Below are 21,124 nucleotides of genomic sequence, written 5' to 3'. Positions count from 1 at the left end.
CATACAGCACTTCATTTTATTTCACCCTTGGGTCACATTGTTGTCTGTAAAATCTAATATATTTCAGGTTTGCATGGTGAAATAAGGGTTAGCGACCACAATCAGCAAGCACTCCAAGCTATTCCATCATGTGTTTCACATAGAATTCAATATGTGTCCTTTATCCTGATTATGTAGTCTTTCCCAGTCCTTGAAGATTACTCAGTATTGGTTGGCTGTATAGTCTGTATTACATGCACTTTATTCTTCATTTTACACTTCATTTTTTTATCATTTTAGTGGTGCAAAGCTCTGGAAAACTTGGTGATAAGCATGAAATTGAAGGAGGTAAGGAGAAAATGTAATTGACAGAAAAAAATCTTCATTAGTCCATGAACCTTCTGTCACAGGGTGGTTATGGCGTTGCTGTGGCAGAGCTGCAATCTGTTTTGTCTGAGAGGGACGCAGAGATCCTGCGACTGAAAGAAGAGCTCAAGGCTTTGACAGACAAAAGGGAGGAGACAGTCACACAGGTGAGTCTTAGAGGTATACTCCACACAAAATAATAATCTTTTAGTGTCCAATAACCACACATACATGTTTGAATGTTCAGCAGATTTCAATTATGATGTTTTTCATGTTGAATAAAATCAGTGACAATATAAAGAGGTTTGTACACTCAAATATATGATGTGAGTTTTTCAGCTGTCGAGAGTGAGCAGGGCAGAGTACACAGGATAGAGCTGGGAACTTGGACCTGTCTAGACTGTTTTGGAATTTGGTGTTTTGAATCTGAATACACCTAAACAACAAAGTACAAGGATTGCCTAATCCCTTTAGATTGCTGGATGTAGACATCACTTTTTTGGTGTTGTGTATTTAACACTATCGGAATCTGAAAATCAGGAACAAATATCAAAATCTAATCGACAACAGCATGAGCTTTAAAATGTACAGAATTGTACATTTTATCTGTAAAGGCGTGGCAGCCAGAAAGCCTCTGGAGGCTGTGGTGACGGCTAGCAGATAAATGCAATACGATGCATTCGATCAATCTGTGTATTTTACTCATCACGCATTATGTTAGTTTTAATTTCTGATTCTGCTTATCATAGACTAAAAGCAATGAGATGCCTGTTACATTGGTTGGGAAACATCCAAATGTAAACATTAACAGGAAGTCTGGGAGAAGGAGGGATACAAGAGCTTCAGTCAGCAGTCAGGTAAGCTGAGAGAGAGATGACATGAATATGCTAAAGAAGGCTGTGTAGCACACTAATCAAGTCAAGGACATTTATTTTGAGTTTGCAGCCACATTTTGAACAGACAAATAACTCATATTTAAGCAATTAGAAGTCTTAAACGTGATGCTTCTGCTGGTTTTTCAACTGAACTTGCTTTAAGTTCTTTATCAGATATATAGTTTTGTTTTTTTTTCCCTCCTACTTACCTTTAAAAGACATGCGTTTTATGAAAGTGAGGATAACAAAGCTGGCATTTGAAAACCCGAGTCTTGCTCAGCAACACTTACACAGCTGTGGATTTGCCTGTTGTGGCTGGCTGATTACAACACCTGTAGTAAATGACAGACCATCTAGGTATCATCAGACCTGGATTTCTGCCTTAAATGACCATGTCTTAAGATTATGTGCTGTCCTACAGGGGTCAGCTGGCTGTCCATCAGTGCTGGACTCCTCTGAGATATCTACAGAGAACGGCAGGACGAGCCGCTTCCCCCAGCCGGAGCTGGAGATCTCCTTTAGCCCTCTGCAGCCAAACCGCATGGCTCTGCGACGTCAGGGAGAGGAGAATGCAGTCACTGTCAAAATCACCCGCTCAGCACGCAAGCGGAAGAGTGGGGAGATGGAGAAGGTAAGAACTGATCAACTAGAAATAGATGGTCTACAAATTTATTAGGTGCCTTTTCATACATAATATAGAAATGTATTCATTAGTGTGGTGATTTTTAATTGGCTGAACATTCCAATATCTTTTGCCCTTCATGTGTATATGGATACATTTTCTTATGTGTGTCCAACTACAAGAATGGCTGCATGTGAACATCCTGCCACACAACTCTATATTTGCACACCTAAAAATAAATGTGTAGTAGGTAACTAATAAAACAACTGCACAACAGAGGCCCCAGAGGTGGGCCTTTTTTATTTTCAGAAATGTTTTTTTCCTCACATGGTCTTTGGAGAAATAATTACTTTTGGGAAAGGAGCGGTGAGTGTGCTACATGCTGATGCACATGTGCTTTTACACCAGTGGCATTTCCTATAAATTTGTTTGCACTGATTTTGAAATACTTCAGTGGTTGGACTTTCACTGGATGCACTGTATTTTATTCTGAATGTAAGTGTATAGTTGTGATCACACATAGTTTTGATGGACAGTTACAGAAATTGATTGATTTGACTCTCCCCTTAAAACCAAGTGTGTTCAGTGCTCTGCAGGATGATTAAAACTACAACAGCAAGACAATTTCAGGTGGCTGTATTAATTCTTTTCTGTTCAGAGAAGCTTTTCACTGTCAGAACAATAGTAAACACAACTGTTTGCTAATGCACAAGCACATTTAAAGTACAGAAATCTTTTAGTATTTTGTATTCCTACCAAGACAGTTATGCAATCGAATCCAGTTTGTATACTGTGTGACTAATGTTAGACTAGTACAAGTAACAAGGTCAATAAGCCAATCCCATCTGTGCCATTTGGAAAACGGATTACAGTTCTCATCTGGTGAACTGCTTGATCCTACAGCTGTAAAACCAACTGTTTGTTGGTAAATCTCAGAACAGACCAGAGAGGCTCCACGAAAAACACGAGTTGTATATAAAAGTGAATGTGCACTGGGGGATGAACAATGTAGAGGTTATTCTTAGGACACTGTCTTGATCTTGCTAGAATTAAATTAAATACAACAGAGGAGCTGCACTTATCTAATTTAACTAATTCAAGGGAAGTAGGCTAATGCCTATGTTACATGTGTCTCCCAAAGCCATCCGACACATGTGAATGTTAATGAGCATGTGTATATAGAGAAACATATTTTAACACAGACAGCCTAATGTACATCTGACAGAGTTTGGAAAAGCACAGAAATACCTGACCCATATGCAGTATTGTTAAACACACTCCAGTGTATTTGCACATAAATAAACCGCATTGCTATTGTAGCACAGTTACATATATGATTATACTATTTATTGCTTTGTTGTAAAGACTAGCCCAGTTTTTCAGTCCACAACAAAATGTACATTTTTGAGTATTAAAATATCAGTGGATAACTTACCGTATTTACTGCACTATAGAGCGCACTTAAAAGCCTTCAGTCTTCTCAAAAAAATTTTGACTGACTGACTTATCTGGCTGTTTTGTTCTGCTTAATGCGCTTTTTTATTCGGTGCGCTTTATATGTGAAAAAGGTTCAAAAACAGACCATTCAATGACAGTGCATCTTATACTCTTGAGCGCCCTATAGCGTGGAAAATACGGTAACTAATGAAATAGTACATTTTGCTCTACGTAGCAAACTTAAACACATTAAAATTAGACAGCAATTCCTATTTTTGAATACTGTCCTTCATAATATAAGATTGATGGCCATATTTACATAGTTTGTTTAAAAGCGTATTTATACTGTTGTTAGCCTTACAAGTTGTCCCTGTATATCTCAATGATATAATATAAATAGTAAAAACACTCACATGTATGTACCCAGTACATATGGATGTTAGAAAACGATCCCATTAATCATAGATACCACTTAAAAGGAGAATCATGCATACACTCCAGTACTCTCACACACCCCCTCCAGGAGAACACATTAAAGAAGCATTGAGCACAGAGGAACACAAGGTCGGATACAGTTCACTTGTCACATCACCATCTCTCTGTCACTTTCCCGCAAAGGGTAATGCTGGTTGCAACTTGTACAACTCGTGTTTCAGAAATAAATTCTTTCTTGTTTTTTTTTTTGTTTCCCTCTTAAATCATGCATTTTGAAAACTTATCCTATCTTCGTCTGATAAAATGCTGAACACAAGAACTTGTATTTAGATATTTGATATAATTTCTATTTAATTCTTCTACGTATAATTGACTTTGTTCAGAATGGAAAATGTCAAATATGAAAAACTACGTATCTGAGCAAATAGTAGATTAGGGTACAGTAGTAGTTTTCCTACTTTATTGTAGGACGCTCAAAAACTATCAGTAAACAAATTGTAAATGTGGCTACATTAGGACACTAGTCCCTGTATGTTGTCTGTATTTATCATCATTGTAATTTTAAAGTCTTAGCTTCTTGTTGCTCAGCTTGTAAACATCGAATTTCCCCGTTTTCCACAAACTCCCAAGTGCAGTGTGTTTGGGAAGTGCTGATATATTCTAAGTGCTGATGCGTGAAAATACCTTATGCCAGTAATTTGGGCTTGCACATGCTCAGTGTTTTAAGCTTATTACTGATTTATGTTATAGCAATAAGTAGTCGGTGTTGTGCATGACATGAGTAAATAAGTGAGATGAAGATGATACTAGAAGGACAAGCAAAGGAGGCTGTGTTTTGCTTAATACTCACAGTTGAGGCTTTGGCAGTGTGGCAGCTTTTTAGTGGTGACTTGATAAATGCTGCAATCTACAGGCCAGGACCTGCATTTATCACCCATCTCAGAATCACCCGTTAAAATGGCACTGAAAGTTAACTTCTACATGAAAGTAGGACATAAGTTGTTTATGAAGCCTCCTGCTCATACTTCCCATGAGGAGTAAAACTACTTGTAGGAATACGTGTGACATCACTCAAAGCTTAAAGTACAATTATGGTGATGTGTTGTAGTTTTCGTGACAGTAGAGATTTCTTGTTTTCAATAGTGAAAACATCGAAATCAGCTCCAATTTTCAAGTGAAGTCTGCTTATAGGGCAATCATAGGGTAACAGAAGATCTGTAGCAGGGTAGGTTTGTTGAAAAGCCTCTGTGTAATCCATTGCGTGAAATTATCCTCCAGCTTCTCCCGACTCCTTGGGGAAGATGCTGAACTTCAACGTTTCCACGTTTAACATCCTTGCTAAGGGCGTTGTTTAAAGTATTTTGACAGAAAGTTTGACACCTTCAATGATAACAGTAACAACTTTTGCTAAGGGCAATGGTATAAATGCCATTTATAATACAAATATATATATATAATCTGATTAATGGGCAAAGGTTTGCATTAGTAAATGCTAATACATGTCATCACATGATAAAGAAATTTTGGCACGTTTAACCTTGTAAAATACAGATTGTGTACAAGACAATTTATTTTTTATCTGTGGAAAATAAGTCACCTACATGTACCAGCTTTGTTCCACAGGCAGGCTATTTTTATAAAACTGTAAATCTGATGTATTAACATTTAAAAGTAAACATGTTTAAGCCTATTAAGGGATAAATAATAGTACATTTCATTCAAATGAACAACACTGGCTTGAACAAAATGTACCGATAGCTCATGATTGAAGCAGACAGTTCAACTTGACTTGGTATTTCTGTTACTTAAAATAACTGAAGAGTAATTACCGTGAACATTACATTACATGTAATTACATGTGAAGATTCTTTAACTCAGTTTTCCCAGATGCATCTTAACATTACAGTCTTCTTCATTCCACAGAAAGCAAACCTCACTGAATAAAAGATGAATATTTGAGATTGCACCAAGAGGAAAAGCTATTTAGACACTCAATGAGCCAACTTTGTGATGCATCAACTTAAAGCAAGTTCCTCACGTACAGGTTTTTGAGTAACAGTTTGGAGAGTAGAAATACATTCTAGAAATTATGCAATGCCACTGCTGCGATACCAGTGTTTTCAATCATAAGGTGATAGTTTTATTTCATACCTTAGGTGGTATGTAACTATTTTCATGTACAAATTCGATATTAAAAAAATTTGGCTAGATATTAAAAGTTTTTGAAGACATATTTTTGTTGGTAGTATTGAAAATCAAATCTACACTCACTTGAAATAGTTAGATTTTAGATTTTTGACACATTTTTCATGGAGACACCCAATATTGTAAATCTCCACTCTTTAATATTTTTGTAAGAACCATGTGAGGACAGTGTTGCTAGATGTACTGACAGCAGCTCATTAGACCATATTCATGAAACAAATCCTCTCCCAGTGTGACTAGGATTTTTAGATTTAGTCTCTGTGCTCCGTTGGTATGATGCCTTTTCTCTTTTGATACCAGCAGTGGGAGTATTTGTACAGGGGTGAAAGCTCTGCCATGAACCCTAAAGTAATTGCACTAATGACTGCCATTCTGCTGACTGGGTTCGAGAGAACTGGAACAGAAACACAGGAGAGGGGAAGTGTAATGAAAGCCCACAAAAACATGTAGGAGTTTGTGCTGGGGAGGGGTTGTACAGCACTTCCACTTCCACTGATGTGATATTACATCAGACTTTATTCTGGAGATGTAGGGCACTTGAGTCAATGTTTATGAAAATGAGCACATTCCTTAAAAAAGAAAAACAAAAAACAAGTAATAAGATTGAGATGGGAAAAGTGTAGAACCATAAATAATCTCTGGGTGTATTTGTTGTCGTTCATAACTTTCTTTATAAAAATCATATGTATGTGAAAGCCTAAATGTTAGTTAATTATAGTCTGACACTTTATTTTAAAATCTCTGTCTTGTTCTTCTCTAACAAACACATACTGTGTTAATGCTGCAGCACTGACCCAGTTTTAACTTTAAAAGATCGAGTCAACCTTAACGTACAACAAAATAATACAGTCATTAAAAGTGGCAGGAATTCAGAGGTCATGAGAATGTCAAAACATCAATGACCCTTTCAGCCACCATATAGCACCAAACCAAAGCTGGACACTCGAGTGATGTTTTGACCCAGCAACAGAAAAAAGTAGTGGATAAAGTGTAAAGAAAACAAACAGTGAAGGTGAGTTTTAAACCGAGAGAAATGGGCTACAATAAATTGAGGAGACTGTGTGCAGATAGAGGTGGAAGCAGCACAGAAAGAATAAATTGAGAGAGATTGGTTTAGAGTTAGCAGGGAATATGCCAGCTGCAGAGGAAAAACATAGGAAGGAGAGACAGAGACAATGTAGAGGTGGAGAGGAGGGAATGATGCAAAGAGGAGAGCAAAGATAAAAGTGGCAAGAAAGCAGAAATTGTGGGGTGTTGTGGGGAGTTCGATGGTGAGATGAAAGTGGGGAAAATAGAAAGCAATGGAGGAAGGTACAGAGCAGGTGACAGTTGCTCCTGAGAGTTTGAAGCTGAGCAGAATCAAAGTGCGGAGCCGGTATTTAATGTACATGTTTATTAACATGGCTTCTCTTTTGTGTTGTTGCTTAATCACGCAGTCTGAAATAGAGATGTTTTTACTGTGCTAATAAAAACCCACTGTCCTATTAGGTTAAAAACCTTTCAACCTAACAAGAACGAAGTCCAGTTGCCATGACTCAGCGTCCAGATAACTTACCTGGGCGACTGAGAATCTTCACCTAATCTTACTTTCATTTTATTAACTCGTTTGCAATATGTTTGCATTGCCTAAGCATTAAGTGAAAAGGAGAATAGACAGAATGCATACATTTATACACTGTGTAACATAAATATCTATATTTATTGCACTTTTTTTTTTTATTGTGTTGAAACCTCACAAAATCTAAAGATGTTGTCTTTTTGCATCATTACATACCTTATAAAAAGAAACCACGTGGCATAATATGACACAGTCTATGTTTACTTAAATTTACTGTCCCTATTCATAGACTGTAACACTGCTAGCTCCGACTGCCTCCCTCCCACACCAGTTATACAGCCTCTAATAGAGGTTTTCCAGTTCCATCACAACTCCTACAGCTGCATCAGTGATCAACGCAGAAACCCAACTGAGAGATAAGTTAGTGGAAATAAGTGCTTAATATCAAGGGTAACAGCCAGGGAAAACATAAAGACTACTGCGGTTGATTTTTTTCCTGAGGCTGTGACAAAACTTCAGGTTCACTGAAATTAACAAAATAATTATTTAAAGGTTTTTGACGTTTAGAAAAACTGTTATGGAGTTTTTATGTAGTCTGACAGTATTTTTAGTTCATGTCTTGAATATATGAATGTATTTACATTGATCTTAGAGACTTGTCTATCTTTTTAAAACTTTACAGTTCTCTAAACCTGCTTTATTGCTTACTCTGCTCAATAATTATGAATAAAAAATCATGAAAATCATGAGCAGGAAGAGTTCGTATGTTTGAATTCCCCCTATTTTCCTCTCATTATTCCAAGTGGACAAAATATATGCTCTCCAAGTATCTCATTAGGAGTAGGGAATGTTATCCTACACTCTCTTACTATCAACGTCTTCATTTATCGTCCCATTTACCTACCTATCTACACATTCTCACACTCATTTACTCCTGCAAGTGTATACAGTATATACTGATTAGCTACACATTAATACCACCTGGTTTTAATGTTGTGACGAGCATGGACACTCTAAGTCTGCGCCTACACAGCCCCGATACGTAGAAAGCTACGGTGCACTGTTGCTCTAACACCTGTCAATCATGGCCAGCATAAAATTTTTCTATGCTGAGCCTTGTCCACCAAAACATTAAAATAGTCAAACAGAATTAATGTTGGGGCTGATCTGTGGTGACATTCCCATCCATTCTTCCATCATAAGCCTACATTTATATTCCCTGTATTCCATTTTCAATTCTATCCTTATTACGACTCATGGACCTACTTTATTTCACTTGACATAAACGCACAATAAGAAAGATTTCACATTAAAATAAAACTGAATAATTGACTACTTAGACCATACCGTACTAAAAAGGTCCATTATTGGCTTTGTAAGTAGTTATAAAATACATTTCTAGGGATTTTTATAACTAGTATTGTAATCATAGGAGTACAATGTCACATTTATCTCACCATGTCTAAAAACCCAAGTGGCTTAAACCAAAACACAAGAAATGATCAGTACAGGTTTAAATACTTTAAGCATGTTTTTGCTTAGTAAACTACACTGTCACAGTGATGCTTCAGGATAAGAACTGTGCATTATGTTCACCAGAGAGCCTTTTATAAGTTCTGAAACTGACCTTCAGAGTACATCTCTCATCCCCTCACTCAGTCTGTCTCTCTGCAGGGAGATCTGTCAACAGGCTCTTGGCCTGTCCTTGATCCAGCAGGACCACAGGTAGAGAGCAGGTTCACAACTGATTAATGGCACAACACTTAATAGAGCATCACAGAGGTCAGGGAGAGAGTTATGTTCAGACAACAGGCATGCAGACAGAGAGGTTCTCAGAACTCTCAGCCAGAATTGCAGCTTTGCATTTCAGATCAGTCAACTGTCAAAACGAACTATCCACCTTGCTCAGTTTCACTCTTTAGCTCTTCATTAATTGGATAAAGTGGTTGAGAATTTATGGTGTGAGAGTTTCTCTCTGGCTGTGTTGCGATGCATCAACAAAACAATGGCCACAGGGAGGTAATAAATGTGGAGAAAATGCTACATTAATTAAAGAAGAGTTGTTATTAGGTTGAAATGTACTATCTTCACTTTCATTGACTAAAAAGTTACACTTGACATTTCTGACTTGTTTGCTGCTGCTGCATCAGTGATATTTGTTAGGACAGATTATCAGCAACCCGTTTGAATATGCAGCCATGTGGACTGAACATCTGGATTTCACACAACATTAATTAGGAAACAGTCCAAAAATAATTATTTGGTAATAATTTTCATCTCATTAATGCATGTGGGGAAAGTACACAAAAATTAAAACTTACATGGAAGCAATTTATTCTCTGCCTCATTTAGGCATTTATATTTTTAAGCAGGATGGTGTGGAGGTGTTGAACAGGAAACGTGTCCTTCAGCAACTGTATCATGTGTTCGTTTTTCACTGTGGTTATTATGATGCTGAAATAGAGGAATCATGTTGTTTCCCCACAATAGAAATCACAGTATAAGTACAGGGACACATACATAAAATAATTTAAACATACTGCACATCCTCTGCCTTTAACTCCAAAATTAACCCTTGATGAGGAGATCAAGTAGTAGTTGTCGGGCAGTGGCAGAAGGATATTCGCCCAGCGACAACAATCACCTATTAATATATTCTCAACAAAAATAAAACGCAGTGTTGTGATGTTGTGCTGTTGTGCTTTCCTGAATATCCATTTGTTGCAGTGCAGCTGCAGGGTGACTTGAGAAAGATGCTAAAGTTATTACTGCCTGAGCTGAAGTGCCTGCTAACATGTGGAAATAATTACATTTAATGTATAACATCAAAATGCCAACTAATTCTGTGAGCTTGAATGTGCTCTATAATGAGGGACAGCTAATCTCTTGTTGACCTTAACCTTATAGATTACACGTTTCCAGCATTAAGCATACTGCAGATCGTCATTTTCTGCCATTATCACTAGTACACAATGTACCATCTGCCTTTTGGTGCAAGATATTACATGCTTTGTGATTTCTTATTCCTGTATAGATACTTGAAGTTTTGAGAATTAGCAAGCTGTTGACAGCTTTTCTGCTCTTTTTAGAAATTGTAGAAAAAGGGAAGTATGTGCTGTCAAGGGAGTCCAAGAAGCATGATTAGTTGTTGCTCATGTATGTGAGGAAAGACATTTTCATAATGGTAAACTCTTTTCTTAATTATCCTACATTGGGCTGTTGGGAGTTTTTGGGTGTCAGTGGGTGATGCTTCTATTCTGTCACTATTCCAGTAGTTATCCAGTAGTTATAATTTGTTAATATTTGCACAACATTCCTGGTTCCAACCCTGTGTCTGCACCAGGTGTGGTGACTAGCTAGCTCCCCGGGCGCTGCATGTGGCTGCCCACCACTCCCCCCAGGGAGATGGGTTAAATGCAGAGGACACATTCCATTGTGACAAAATAACAAAGAATTCTTCTTCTATTCTGACTGTACTTTACAGATATGTCTTTTAATCAAGCTTTTTCTTTTCTGAAGTCTCACATTTTCAGGAGGAGTAAACGGCGAGCAACACATGAGGTATCTTTTAATTTTTTTTTTTTTTTTTTTAAATCTCCATCATCTTCATCCTTCAATTCGTCAATCAGGCAAACATTCTTCATCTCAATCATCACATTCGTCCTCATTTTTACATCAGTATAGTTTTCACTTTTATTCCATATAATGATGTGCTGCCACACTGCTTGCTCATCATGCACATGTTGCATCAATTGGTAAAGAGTTTTAGAATTGAAGCATGTACTGTTTATGTATTGGACTACTGAGTACTGCAAACTGGGTAAACTGAGAATTGGTCAGAGTTGAACAATTACTGTAATAATGCTGATTGCAGATAGTCTGCATTTAATCAGATGTTTGGTTTTGACACGTTCCACCTTGCTGTATTTTTCTCTCAATGACATTGTCTGATTGTTGGTGTTTTTGGTCTCCATGGATTTCCTCTGTAAACACTAGAGAGGACCATGGCACTGCTTACATGGAAGCAGTGCTGTGGTCTGCTTCATTGATGTCTTTGGGAGAGTAGAATTGAGCTGGAGCCTGACTCTCTGTTCTACAAGCAGGTCAAAGTAAAGGTTGAGCCACAGAGCAGTGCTCCTGAAAATTGTTAGGATTCAGTTTCTTGTTCAAGGACACTTCAGCGGATAACTTGGGGTGAAGTGTGAAATAATTATTACAGGGGCGCTTGTATAGCCACAGGCCCACGCTGCTCCCAGTTTGGTTTAGAGTCACTAGTGGAATAACTCCAGCACTTATAAAAAATTCAAATTAAAAACGTTCCTTACCTATTTTACATCTTGATCAAATGATAATAAATAATAATAATGACGCAGCACAGTCCAAGATTAACTTGGATTTCATCTTTACCTCTGTGTTGTGCACTTAGGCTTACAGTTCTTTATTTGTCAGTCATACAACTCTGTGGAAGCACTATGATTAAAACATAGTTTTGTAACGTGAAGAAAACCTTTCAAAACAATTGAAGATTAGTACCACACTTTGTATTTAAAAAAAAGTTTCAAAAGCTGCTGATTATAGTTCTCCTGTCTTTATCGCAGGGTTTCTATGGAGGCTCTTATGTTCGAAATGTGATGACTGGCAGCGCTGATGCTCACATTTTTCTCTGCTTTGTTATTGTTGTGTGATTACAAGTGTTTGAGATGAGGTTCTATCCCACATTAATGTCAAAATTCTTGTACTGCCTAAATTTAGCAGTTTTCTGTAAATCACAACGAGCTTGATACACTGGCACAACACAATCTGCTAATTTTAGTTTATCACAGATGTATCAGGAGATGAAAGCTTTTGAAATTAATTTCATATAATTGACTGAATGGTCATCTACAATGCGTGATGATCAGGGACAGTACATGTTTTGTAGGTGAATGTGAATGTTCAATCTCTCCAACCCCAAGAAAACAAAAACAAATAACCAAGCTATGAATGAAACAGTGGCTCAAAATTGAGATCTGAAGCAAACTGAATTTTGGTCCTACCCCCCCAACCCATAGTGAATCTCTATTATTGCTTGTCAAATGCTTGATATATAGAAATATGTGGGACCTTTTTGTTTCTAAAACATTGCTAAATGTAAAGTGGATGCTTTTAAACTCCTTGTCAGTTGTCTCCTTTTTAATTGTAAGTAATTATGTTGTCAGAATCACTGGAATAATAATAATACATTTTAATGACCACCTCTTAGAGTGCTTGATGCCTTCCATGTGACACCCATGCAGGGAGTTGCATGGTAAAGTGGGTTCTTATCTGATGAGTAGACGTCTGTAGGCAGTGACCCAGCAGTGATACAGAAGCCGATTTCATCGGCCATCCAGACTCCTGCACCATTCAATTTTTCTCAGATAATGGAGTGTTGGCAGGCTAGAACATGTAAACTGTCAAAGTGTGAACACACACACACGGACACACAAGCAAATAAACTGCTTCACCTCTTACTCTATGCCCATAATAGTTTTCTCTTCAGGCTCCCATCATGCTGCTCTCTCATTTTTGTCTCACCCCTAGTCTTTCTGTCTGTTCTACTGTCCTTTTTTATTCATTGTTGCACCTCTTCATCCTCCTCTCCTTCTGAGCCCTTCTCTCAGCCAGATATGTCTGTATGCTCAGTAGATGAGTTTCTAATGATTTATTGATAATCATGTGGCTTCACTTTCAAGGAGACTTTGTCGCTGCCTCTTTCTGAATTTCAGGGTTTTACAATGTTTGTGCTAATTTCTTCCATACACACTCATTTACTGTACTGTACTTATTATATAACTGTTGACTGTAACACAATCTGTAGTCCAATCTTCTCTGCTTTCACAGTCTGTATTCTAGTCTACTTATTGGCTGCATAAATGCAACCACATGTACGTGTGGATTTGAGCATTTTTCAACATTTCTGGTACTTTATTCTAATATTAGTTTATTACAAATAAACCTGTACTGTGTCAAGTACAGATTTGTCAAATAAATAAGGAATTGCAATGCAGGCGAAAATAGTTTCTATTTCTATAAATTGCTTTAGTAAGTAATTTAGTAATATAAACATGTTTACTTTCTTCAATTATACTTTATCTCCAACACTTCGTCTTTCTCATTCCTTCTTCCTGACTCACACATGCACATTCCAGCTCCACCACATACTTTGTTCACATTTTATCTGCCGGTCTCTACTTCTCCAGTTCCTTCTTCCTTTCTTCCACGGGTTATTTTTAAAAATGTTCAGTGAGTCAGTGGTGACTCCACATTTTGACCTTTTTTCTGGTTTTCAAAGTAGAACATGTTTATGGAGTCCACCACACCCACTCCTCTGCCTGGCTGGTGAGCAGCTACCCTCTCAGGTCAGCCTTGTCCCAAGCGACTCTTTGTGAGTCAGAATTTGCTGGAGTACCAACATATGGCCAAGGATTTGTTTTACTGAAGCTGCTGCAGAAAAATCATGACAAATCACATCTCTGACTATTTTGGTTTGTTGTGTTTTCTTTAAATATATTGTCACTTTCTTACCAATTTTGGATGGCAAGTTTCCCCCAAGGTGTAGAGAGGAAGCCCAATGTGTGTAGGCTAGTTACTAATTTAGCAATATGAACATAAACACACAGTGGCTTCCAATGACGCTTGTTTGTTTTAAAACATAAAAGGGGATCACTGCAGCAGAGCGAATGAATTCAGGTTTCTGTGTTGTGGTAATGATAAGGATCAAATGGTCGAGTAAGAAGAAAGAATTTCTTTGGGAGGCTGCGTTACCTCTGGTATCAGTATGTTAAGGATCAAATGGTCGAGTAAGAAGAAAGAATTTCTTGATTCTGAATTGGAAAAAGTGCAAACAGTACAAAACTGTCAAATTTACATTTACATTTAGTCATTTAGCAGACGCTTTTATCCAAAGCGAATTACAAGTGAGGAACAAGGCAAGCAAACAAAATCTAAAGTCAAGGAGAAACAACATGCTGTGGAGTTAACCACTCTGCAGGCAAGAGACAGAGCTTTGAACCTGATCCTTGCAGCCACAGGAAGCCAGTGCAAAGATCTGAAGAGCGGTGTGACATGAGACCTTTTTAGGAGAATGAGAAATGAGAAACATCTGTGAACTCAAAGTTTGTCTGAACCTAACTATTGTTGGAAGGTGACAGATTTAACTTATTGACAAAATTTTTATGCAACCATTTTATAATTACTAATTTGCCATCATGGTTTCATTCCACTCATCACATCTCAGACTGCAGACCAAAGAAAACATTTTCAGCATACTGTTTTTTTTTTTTTTTTTTTTGCTTTTCTTTTCTTGTTATATGAAGAATTCCAACCATTCAGCTCCCAATGTGGTTATTCATATTATGTGTAAAAAAAAAACAAATAAAAATAAATAAATAAATAATTTTCTTTATGAAAGCTTTAAAAAATGTGTTGATCAGAAACTGAAGAAAACCTCACAAACGCTCATATTTGTTTTCTTCGTTTGCATGTTTAGTCTTAATGAAAGGTTTTCTAAACTTGGCTGACAGTAGTGCTCATCACTGACGTCTGAATCTTGCCTGAAAGTGAAAACCCAAGATTAATTGTTAGTGTTTGTGAGTACCCAAGCAAAACAGTTGAGCTTGTCAGCCCTCCAAAGTTTCTCTGGCAGGTAAATAACCCTGAATCTCAAAAAAAAAAAAAAAAACAAGTGTCTGAATGCTTTTCTCGTGCTATCTAAATCACCAGTGCCATCGTGTCCAAACAATCTAGTCGTTGGGAGAAAGCTGTGGTCACTTTTAGCTCCTTGCCTCCTAACTTTTGCTTGTCTGCCTCTTACTAATCCTCTTTTACATATGACTCAGTGCACTCTGTCTTTCAACACTTGGTTTGTGTGTGTCTTCAAGCTACATGTGTTTGTGTTTCTCCTGTGTGTGTGTGTGTGTGTGTGTGTGTGTGTTGGTAGGAAGAGGTGGAGGCAGAAAACAGAAGGAACACAAGAACCAAAGTGACGCCAAAGCTGACCCCACACCAAGAGGAGGTGAGATCCACACACACATGCAGACATGAACGTAGCCATAAACATATCTGTGCATTCTATCCTATTCAACTTTATACATTAACATTACAAATATATCAAATCCTGCTTTTGGAGAAACATGCACATTGTTCCCAATAATATTATACTATTTCATTGCTAAATCAAGTCACTTTAGAACAGTGAACATACAACATACTCAGTGCACAGTAATACTAAGATTACTAGATAGACATTAGATACTAAGAAGAATACTAGATCCCAAAATCTAATACATAAAACTGAGTAGAAATTAATAATTAATTTCTGTTTATCTTAGTCCTCATTCAGTTGTCTACATCATTTGGTTAAACTTGAATATTTTACCAGTCAGGTTTTCAGTATTGGCCTTTTGTTCCGCCTATTCTGAACACTGTGTTGTATGTAGTGACACGCTAACAGCAGACCTCTGTTGTCTGTGATCAGATCTCTTCCCCAGCAGGTCGCCATGACTCCCAGAGCAGCATCCGCAGCAAAAAGGAAGGAACACTGCAGAAGATCGGAGACTTCCTGCAGAGCTCCCCCACGCTGCTCGGCACTAAAGGTTAGTGTCAATCTTTACTGTGGGAGAGCTTTTATCTGGTTTGTTGTTAAAAGGAATCACAGCAGTGAAGGGTAGAGGCTGCAGATATTCCTCATTTCAAACAGAAGGGAGGAACAGATTTGTTAATCAGGGACTGTGGCACAATTAAAACTCCAGCTGAGTTTTTGGAACTGCTGATCTTCACACACAAAACATATTTTCAGCTATAAGTAAAACTGCTGTGACTGTTGAGTAAGATTGAAGTAGAAAATGCAAAAATAATAGCAAGACGATTAAAAGAAGCGAGCACTACAGTAATGAGCCTGTCAACGATGACACAAAGTCGACACCAGTTTTTTACCCTTTACACAAATAGTTTTGCGACAATATTTTTTGAGATAATACCATTTAGTTTTTTTGATATTTAAAATAAGTTTCAGTATTCAAGTCATGATTTGCTAAAACCAATTTATTCACACACATTATGAAGCTTGCTTATACATCGAGACTATGCTCCCCTCTGTACTGATTCACCTCCAGTTATTTACAGGAGGCCCAGGAAGAAAGTTGTGTGCCCTAAAATGTTTTTTAGAAGTTTTACATGTGAAAACTTTTGTGTATAAACACCACAGAGGACACACAAGGACAAACCCAAGAGTTTTTAGTGGAGTCATTTGGCAAAACATAACAGAGGTTTGACAACGTAATGGAATAGGGGCAGCCAGTTTGGGCCTAATGACGGCTTAGACGAGACGGGGAACATATTGGAATGAACTGGAGTCATCTATGTTTTATCCTCTGGGACCAGCGTTTTACTCGTCACCCCCAGGTTCCAATACAAGGTTGCAGTCGCTGGCCACCATCTGATCCCCCGCACCACCCTCCTGCTGCTCTCTGTTCCCTTCTCCTATTCCTTGGCCCTTCATCTCTCACCTTCAGTCGTCTTTTATCTTTATTTACTACCTCCTTTTCATTACTTAATCTTTTTTTTTCTATTGGTTTTTCCTTTTGTATCTCAACTAATCTTTTCTTCCTTCATCCCTTCCCTCCACATTCAAAGGATTTCATGTCGTGCCCTTTCATTTTCCCTGTCCTATTTTTCTACTCCCATCCAATTGCAAAGGTAAATGTTATGCAATCCCCCTGATGAGACCAAAACCACCTGAGTACTGCCTTTAGCTGTGAAAGGAAAAAGCAGAGAAGAGGCTAAATTATCTTTTTTTTTTTTAATAATGATTTTATTAATGCATCAAGTTTCTGTTGGAAATATTTATTTATTGTAAAATGATGACCAACATAAAATATAGCAAATGGTTAAATGATCCATCTAAAGTATCTATTCAGCATGTTCCTCTTTCTCCGACTCCTTAGCCAAGAAGATGATGAGTCTAGTGAGTAGTCGGGCTGATGCAGATTCAGCAGCCTCCTCGTCATCCTTCAGTCTGAGAGCCAAGAAGAACAAAAGGAAACTCTACAGGCCTGAAATCTCCTCCCCCATGGACATGCCATCACATCCAGTAAGACATGCACACACTTTGTCTTTCCTAGAGGGTCACCGATTTGGTATTCAGTATTAGTCTGATATTGGCCAACATCAGATATTGTAAGGGGTTGATACATCATTTATGACTTGTCTTAAACTATTTTATAGCAGCTTAAAGACCTGAGTGACATGTCATAAAGAGAGAGGAGCAGCACGTGTCACATAAACATAGCTAGAATGTGAGTGACATGTTGCCAACCTGCTCGGCTTTCCCAGATTCGTTTCAGTATGTGTCATTTGCTAATGATAAAAAACTTGCTTTTCTTCAGTCATGAAAAGGTAACACTGATCACTGTGATGAAGACACTCATTAGATTTGTGTCTACATGCACACTCCCTTCTTCATCCAATGTCTCTCCCTTCTCTGAATATAATTGTTCTCAAACCCTGCTTCATTTAAATGGTGATTATTAGAGCTTTAGAGCAGCAGTCATACGCTGTATCTCAGCTTGGGAGCTTGACATCCCACTCACACACTGCAGTTAATGTGTAAACACTTGAGACAAAAGCTGAGTGCCAAACTCAATGGAAATGGAAAAATAGCCCAGTCATCCGCTGGTACCATGTCTAGGTAGCAACCCACCATAGCAAAAAATAAATAAATAAAATAAAAAACCATCTAATCTAACCAATAAATCAAAGGCCAAAGAACTGTAAGTTACACTGATCTAATAATCGCCTTCAAACTGAAGCCGGGTTTGCACAGGTTGTGTCACCTGCTCTCACAATTTCCCCTAAAGGGAACGGTATTCAGGAAGAAAATGCAAAACACAGTTTTTGGCAATACTAAATGACACCTGACTAGGACTTATGTGTGATAGTCAGGCCGGGTTGGCAACATGTAGAGAGGCCCGAAATACTCCAGTAAATTAAGTGTGTCTGGCCAATATCAAACTAATGCTGACACTGAAAGTCTGAATGCTGCATCCTGATTATTGCCAAATAATGAGCCAGGCTAAAAGGTTTGATTTCAGGTTTATGTTTTATTAAGATAAACAGTTTAGCTGCAGTTCATCAAGGAGAACTATAACATATCATTAAGAGTTGTATCATGTTTACTGTAAAACTGGAAACACATTCGTCCCTGTTTGTATTTATTGTTACAGATACAGGCTACTTCACTGTAATGGTACTATCCACATTCAGACATTTTTTCCACATCTAATAAATATTCGTATGCAAAAGGTTACAGTTTTCCAGCTTTAAACATAGTTTGTCGAGCAGGGATTTGATTTTTCCTGTAATTATCCTATTTTAATAGCACGAATTAGTGACCTAATGAGCAGTTGGTTCAGGTCAGTTCTTGGCATTGGCTGATCCACTAAATTAGGTGTTTAGTCTTGTGATTGGAGTGTAAGTGTCTGCGTGCCTCTACTTACAACCCTAGAGTTAAACACTCATTTCCACTATTCTGTCCTTTGTTTCAGATCATCAGCAGAGAGCCTGAGGAGAAACAGAGCGACCATCAGATCCTTAAGAGGCGCCTGCGCTCCAGGATTGTTAAATAATTAACCTTCAGCCAGTACTGTCCACAGTGCTTTTTCCTTTATGTAACAGTATCTTTATAAATACAACACATTCCTCTCCGTAAAAGTAAGTAATCCTATTTAATCAGAACTTTTAAAACTTCTGAATAAGAAAGTCTACCAGAGGGAAGTTTAATACAATCCATACACATGTACTCCCTAAAACTCAACCAGGGGAAGTTGACAATCTGAAGTCATCCTTCTATCTCTCCTGTATTTAATGTGCACACACAGTTGTGTCTGTATGTAGTCGAAACTAACTCACTGCAATAAGCGAGTTCTCTTCTCCACTCTTAGCTGCTTTTTCTTTAAATGATGTCATGTATCCTCTAATACTAAGCACTCTAAAATAGCATTTTGTCGTAAGACTTTACAGACAAGAGGCTGACTTTTTTATATATAAACACTTCGATGTGCAATTATTTTAAAACTGAAATTCCTATTGTTAGTAGTTTTTGTGTTACTGGTGTTATTTGTTAATGAGTAAACTACTGTTAAAGATTAATGTCCACTTTATTATCTTGTAGTAAAACACTAACTTGCTGGTATCAACATAGCTGCTAATGGAGCACACATTGTTCTAGCTAATGGTTCAGTTAACAAGTCAGAATCCAAATATTCTGTTCACTTCGTCGTCAGCTGAGTATCGTCCTCTGTTCACTAGACTCCTGCTGCACTTTATTGCTTTCAAGATCAAATTTAAGCAAGAACAAAATATGATTACACACTGAGCTGGATATGTGTACAGTCAAAGTACCAGTGGTTTTACTGAGACGTTCGTACAGTTTTTAAGTTGATCTTATCACAGTATTGGGGATCTTATAGATCTGCTACAGTAGCTGTTGGTGCTACAGATACTTCTTCGTTTAACACAGTTTGAAAGTTCACCCAAGATGTGCAGCTGCTGAAGAGCAGATATAAAGACCAGCTGGAAGAAGCCTGAACCGTTTATTTAAAAGCCACAACTTGTGGATATGCGTAAGGCTCTCTTTATGTCACATGTTCTGTTGTAGATGAAGGATTGAAGAGAATTGTGTTAGATTAAAACATACGTTTGTAAAAAGTTCTTTCCTGTCATAGCATCATGTTTACTCTCCTTTGTCCATACCTACATTACAGAGGTCATATCAGTTGTTAATTAAAAACATACAAAACATTTACCTGTATTCTGTGTTACATCCGTATTCTTTCTTCTGCACACATTTAGTTCTGCATTACAAACCCACAATTGTGCAATTAAAATATTTAGCTCCTGTAAATCAGCCCAGCATCAACACTAATCACTGAGCTAGTGTTTTAAAATTAGTCAATATATCAGTGATAGACTCGTCCATAACTCTGCACTTAAGAAGCAGTTTCGATGCTAACGACACTTACTGTGTGAAGGTGGGATAACACAAGCTTGAAAGCTGTTGCTGACAGCGAGCCTCCCCCCCCGGTGGCTTACGTTGGAGGCAGGCTGTGGCTGTGTGGGCACAAAGAAAGTAAAGTTCAGTCGAGATGTAAATAAGCCTTGAAATGTATTCAAGGAAAGTAAAGAGTCTTTGTATTCATCATTATAGATAATTGCTGACCAGGAGGAAAAACATCAGCATTTTCCTCCACTGCAGTAAACGGGAAGTACTATTTAGGTAAAGGTATCATTACCACAGTGTAGAAATACACAGTTAAACTTTTAATGTGTAAGTCTCACTGTAGCTGACGGAGATCTCAGAGCTATAGACTCAGTATATACAGATTCATTCAGTGTTAGAAGTGGACACGAGAAGTGTTTGTCACATGAGTCTAATCTGCTGTTGCTGACGTCAGGAGACATTTAGACCGTTTGTCCAAACAACAATGTGTTACTAGCTCACACCGTTCCACCCAGCATCGAGGTGACAGGGGCAGATTAGGCTTTCATTCAGTAAGTCACAGCATTTTCCAAAAAGCAGCAGGCTTCAATGGTCAAGTGAGGGTCCAGACTGGAGCCCAATTTCACTTT

The 21,124-nt window shown here is 37.8% G+C and overlaps 1 protein-coding gene across 3 annotated transcripts in view; it reads left to right on the top strand.

The window, feature by feature from the left end:
• LOC113159527 (kinesin-like protein KIF20B) overlaps nucleotides 1-20,295 on the top strand; it is a 35,764-nt gene extending 15,469 nt beyond the window's left edge. For 2 of the 3 annotated variants that reach the window (XM_026356260.1, XM_026356258.1), the window contains exons 28-35: nucleotides 390-512; nucleotides 1,095-1,202; nucleotides 1,642-1,851; nucleotides 10,997-11,038; nucleotides 15,438-15,512; nucleotides 15,975-16,092; nucleotides 17,443-17,588; nucleotides 19,042-20,295. In XM_026356260.1, the coding sequence (XP_026212045.1) occupies nucleotides 390-512; nucleotides 1,095-1,202; nucleotides 1,642-1,851; nucleotides 10,997-11,038; nucleotides 15,438-15,512; nucleotides 15,975-16,092; nucleotides 17,443-17,588; nucleotides 19,042-19,122 (903 nt within the window). In that variant the 3' untranslated portion in view covers nucleotides 19,123-20,295. The remainder of the gene's footprint in view (nucleotides 1-389; nucleotides 513-1,094; nucleotides 1,203-1,641; nucleotides 1,852-10,996; nucleotides 11,039-15,437; nucleotides 15,513-15,974; nucleotides 16,093-17,442; nucleotides 17,589-19,041) is intronic. The other variant, XM_026356259.1, reaches the window with a different exon arrangement.
• The last annotated feature ends 829 nt before the right edge of the window (nucleotides 20,296-21,124 follow it).

The sequence above is a fragment of the Anabas testudineus genome, chromosome 15, assembly GCF_900324465.2.
Source record: "Anabas testudineus chromosome 15, fAnaTes1.2, whole genome shotgun sequence".
In the NCBI taxonomy this organism is placed as follows: domain Eukaryota; kingdom Metazoa; phylum Chordata; class Actinopteri; order Anabantiformes; family Anabantidae; genus Anabas; species Anabas testudineus.
The sequence above is the reverse complement of the archived record's forward strand: the minus strand, read 5'-3'. Positions and strand labels throughout refer to the sequence as shown.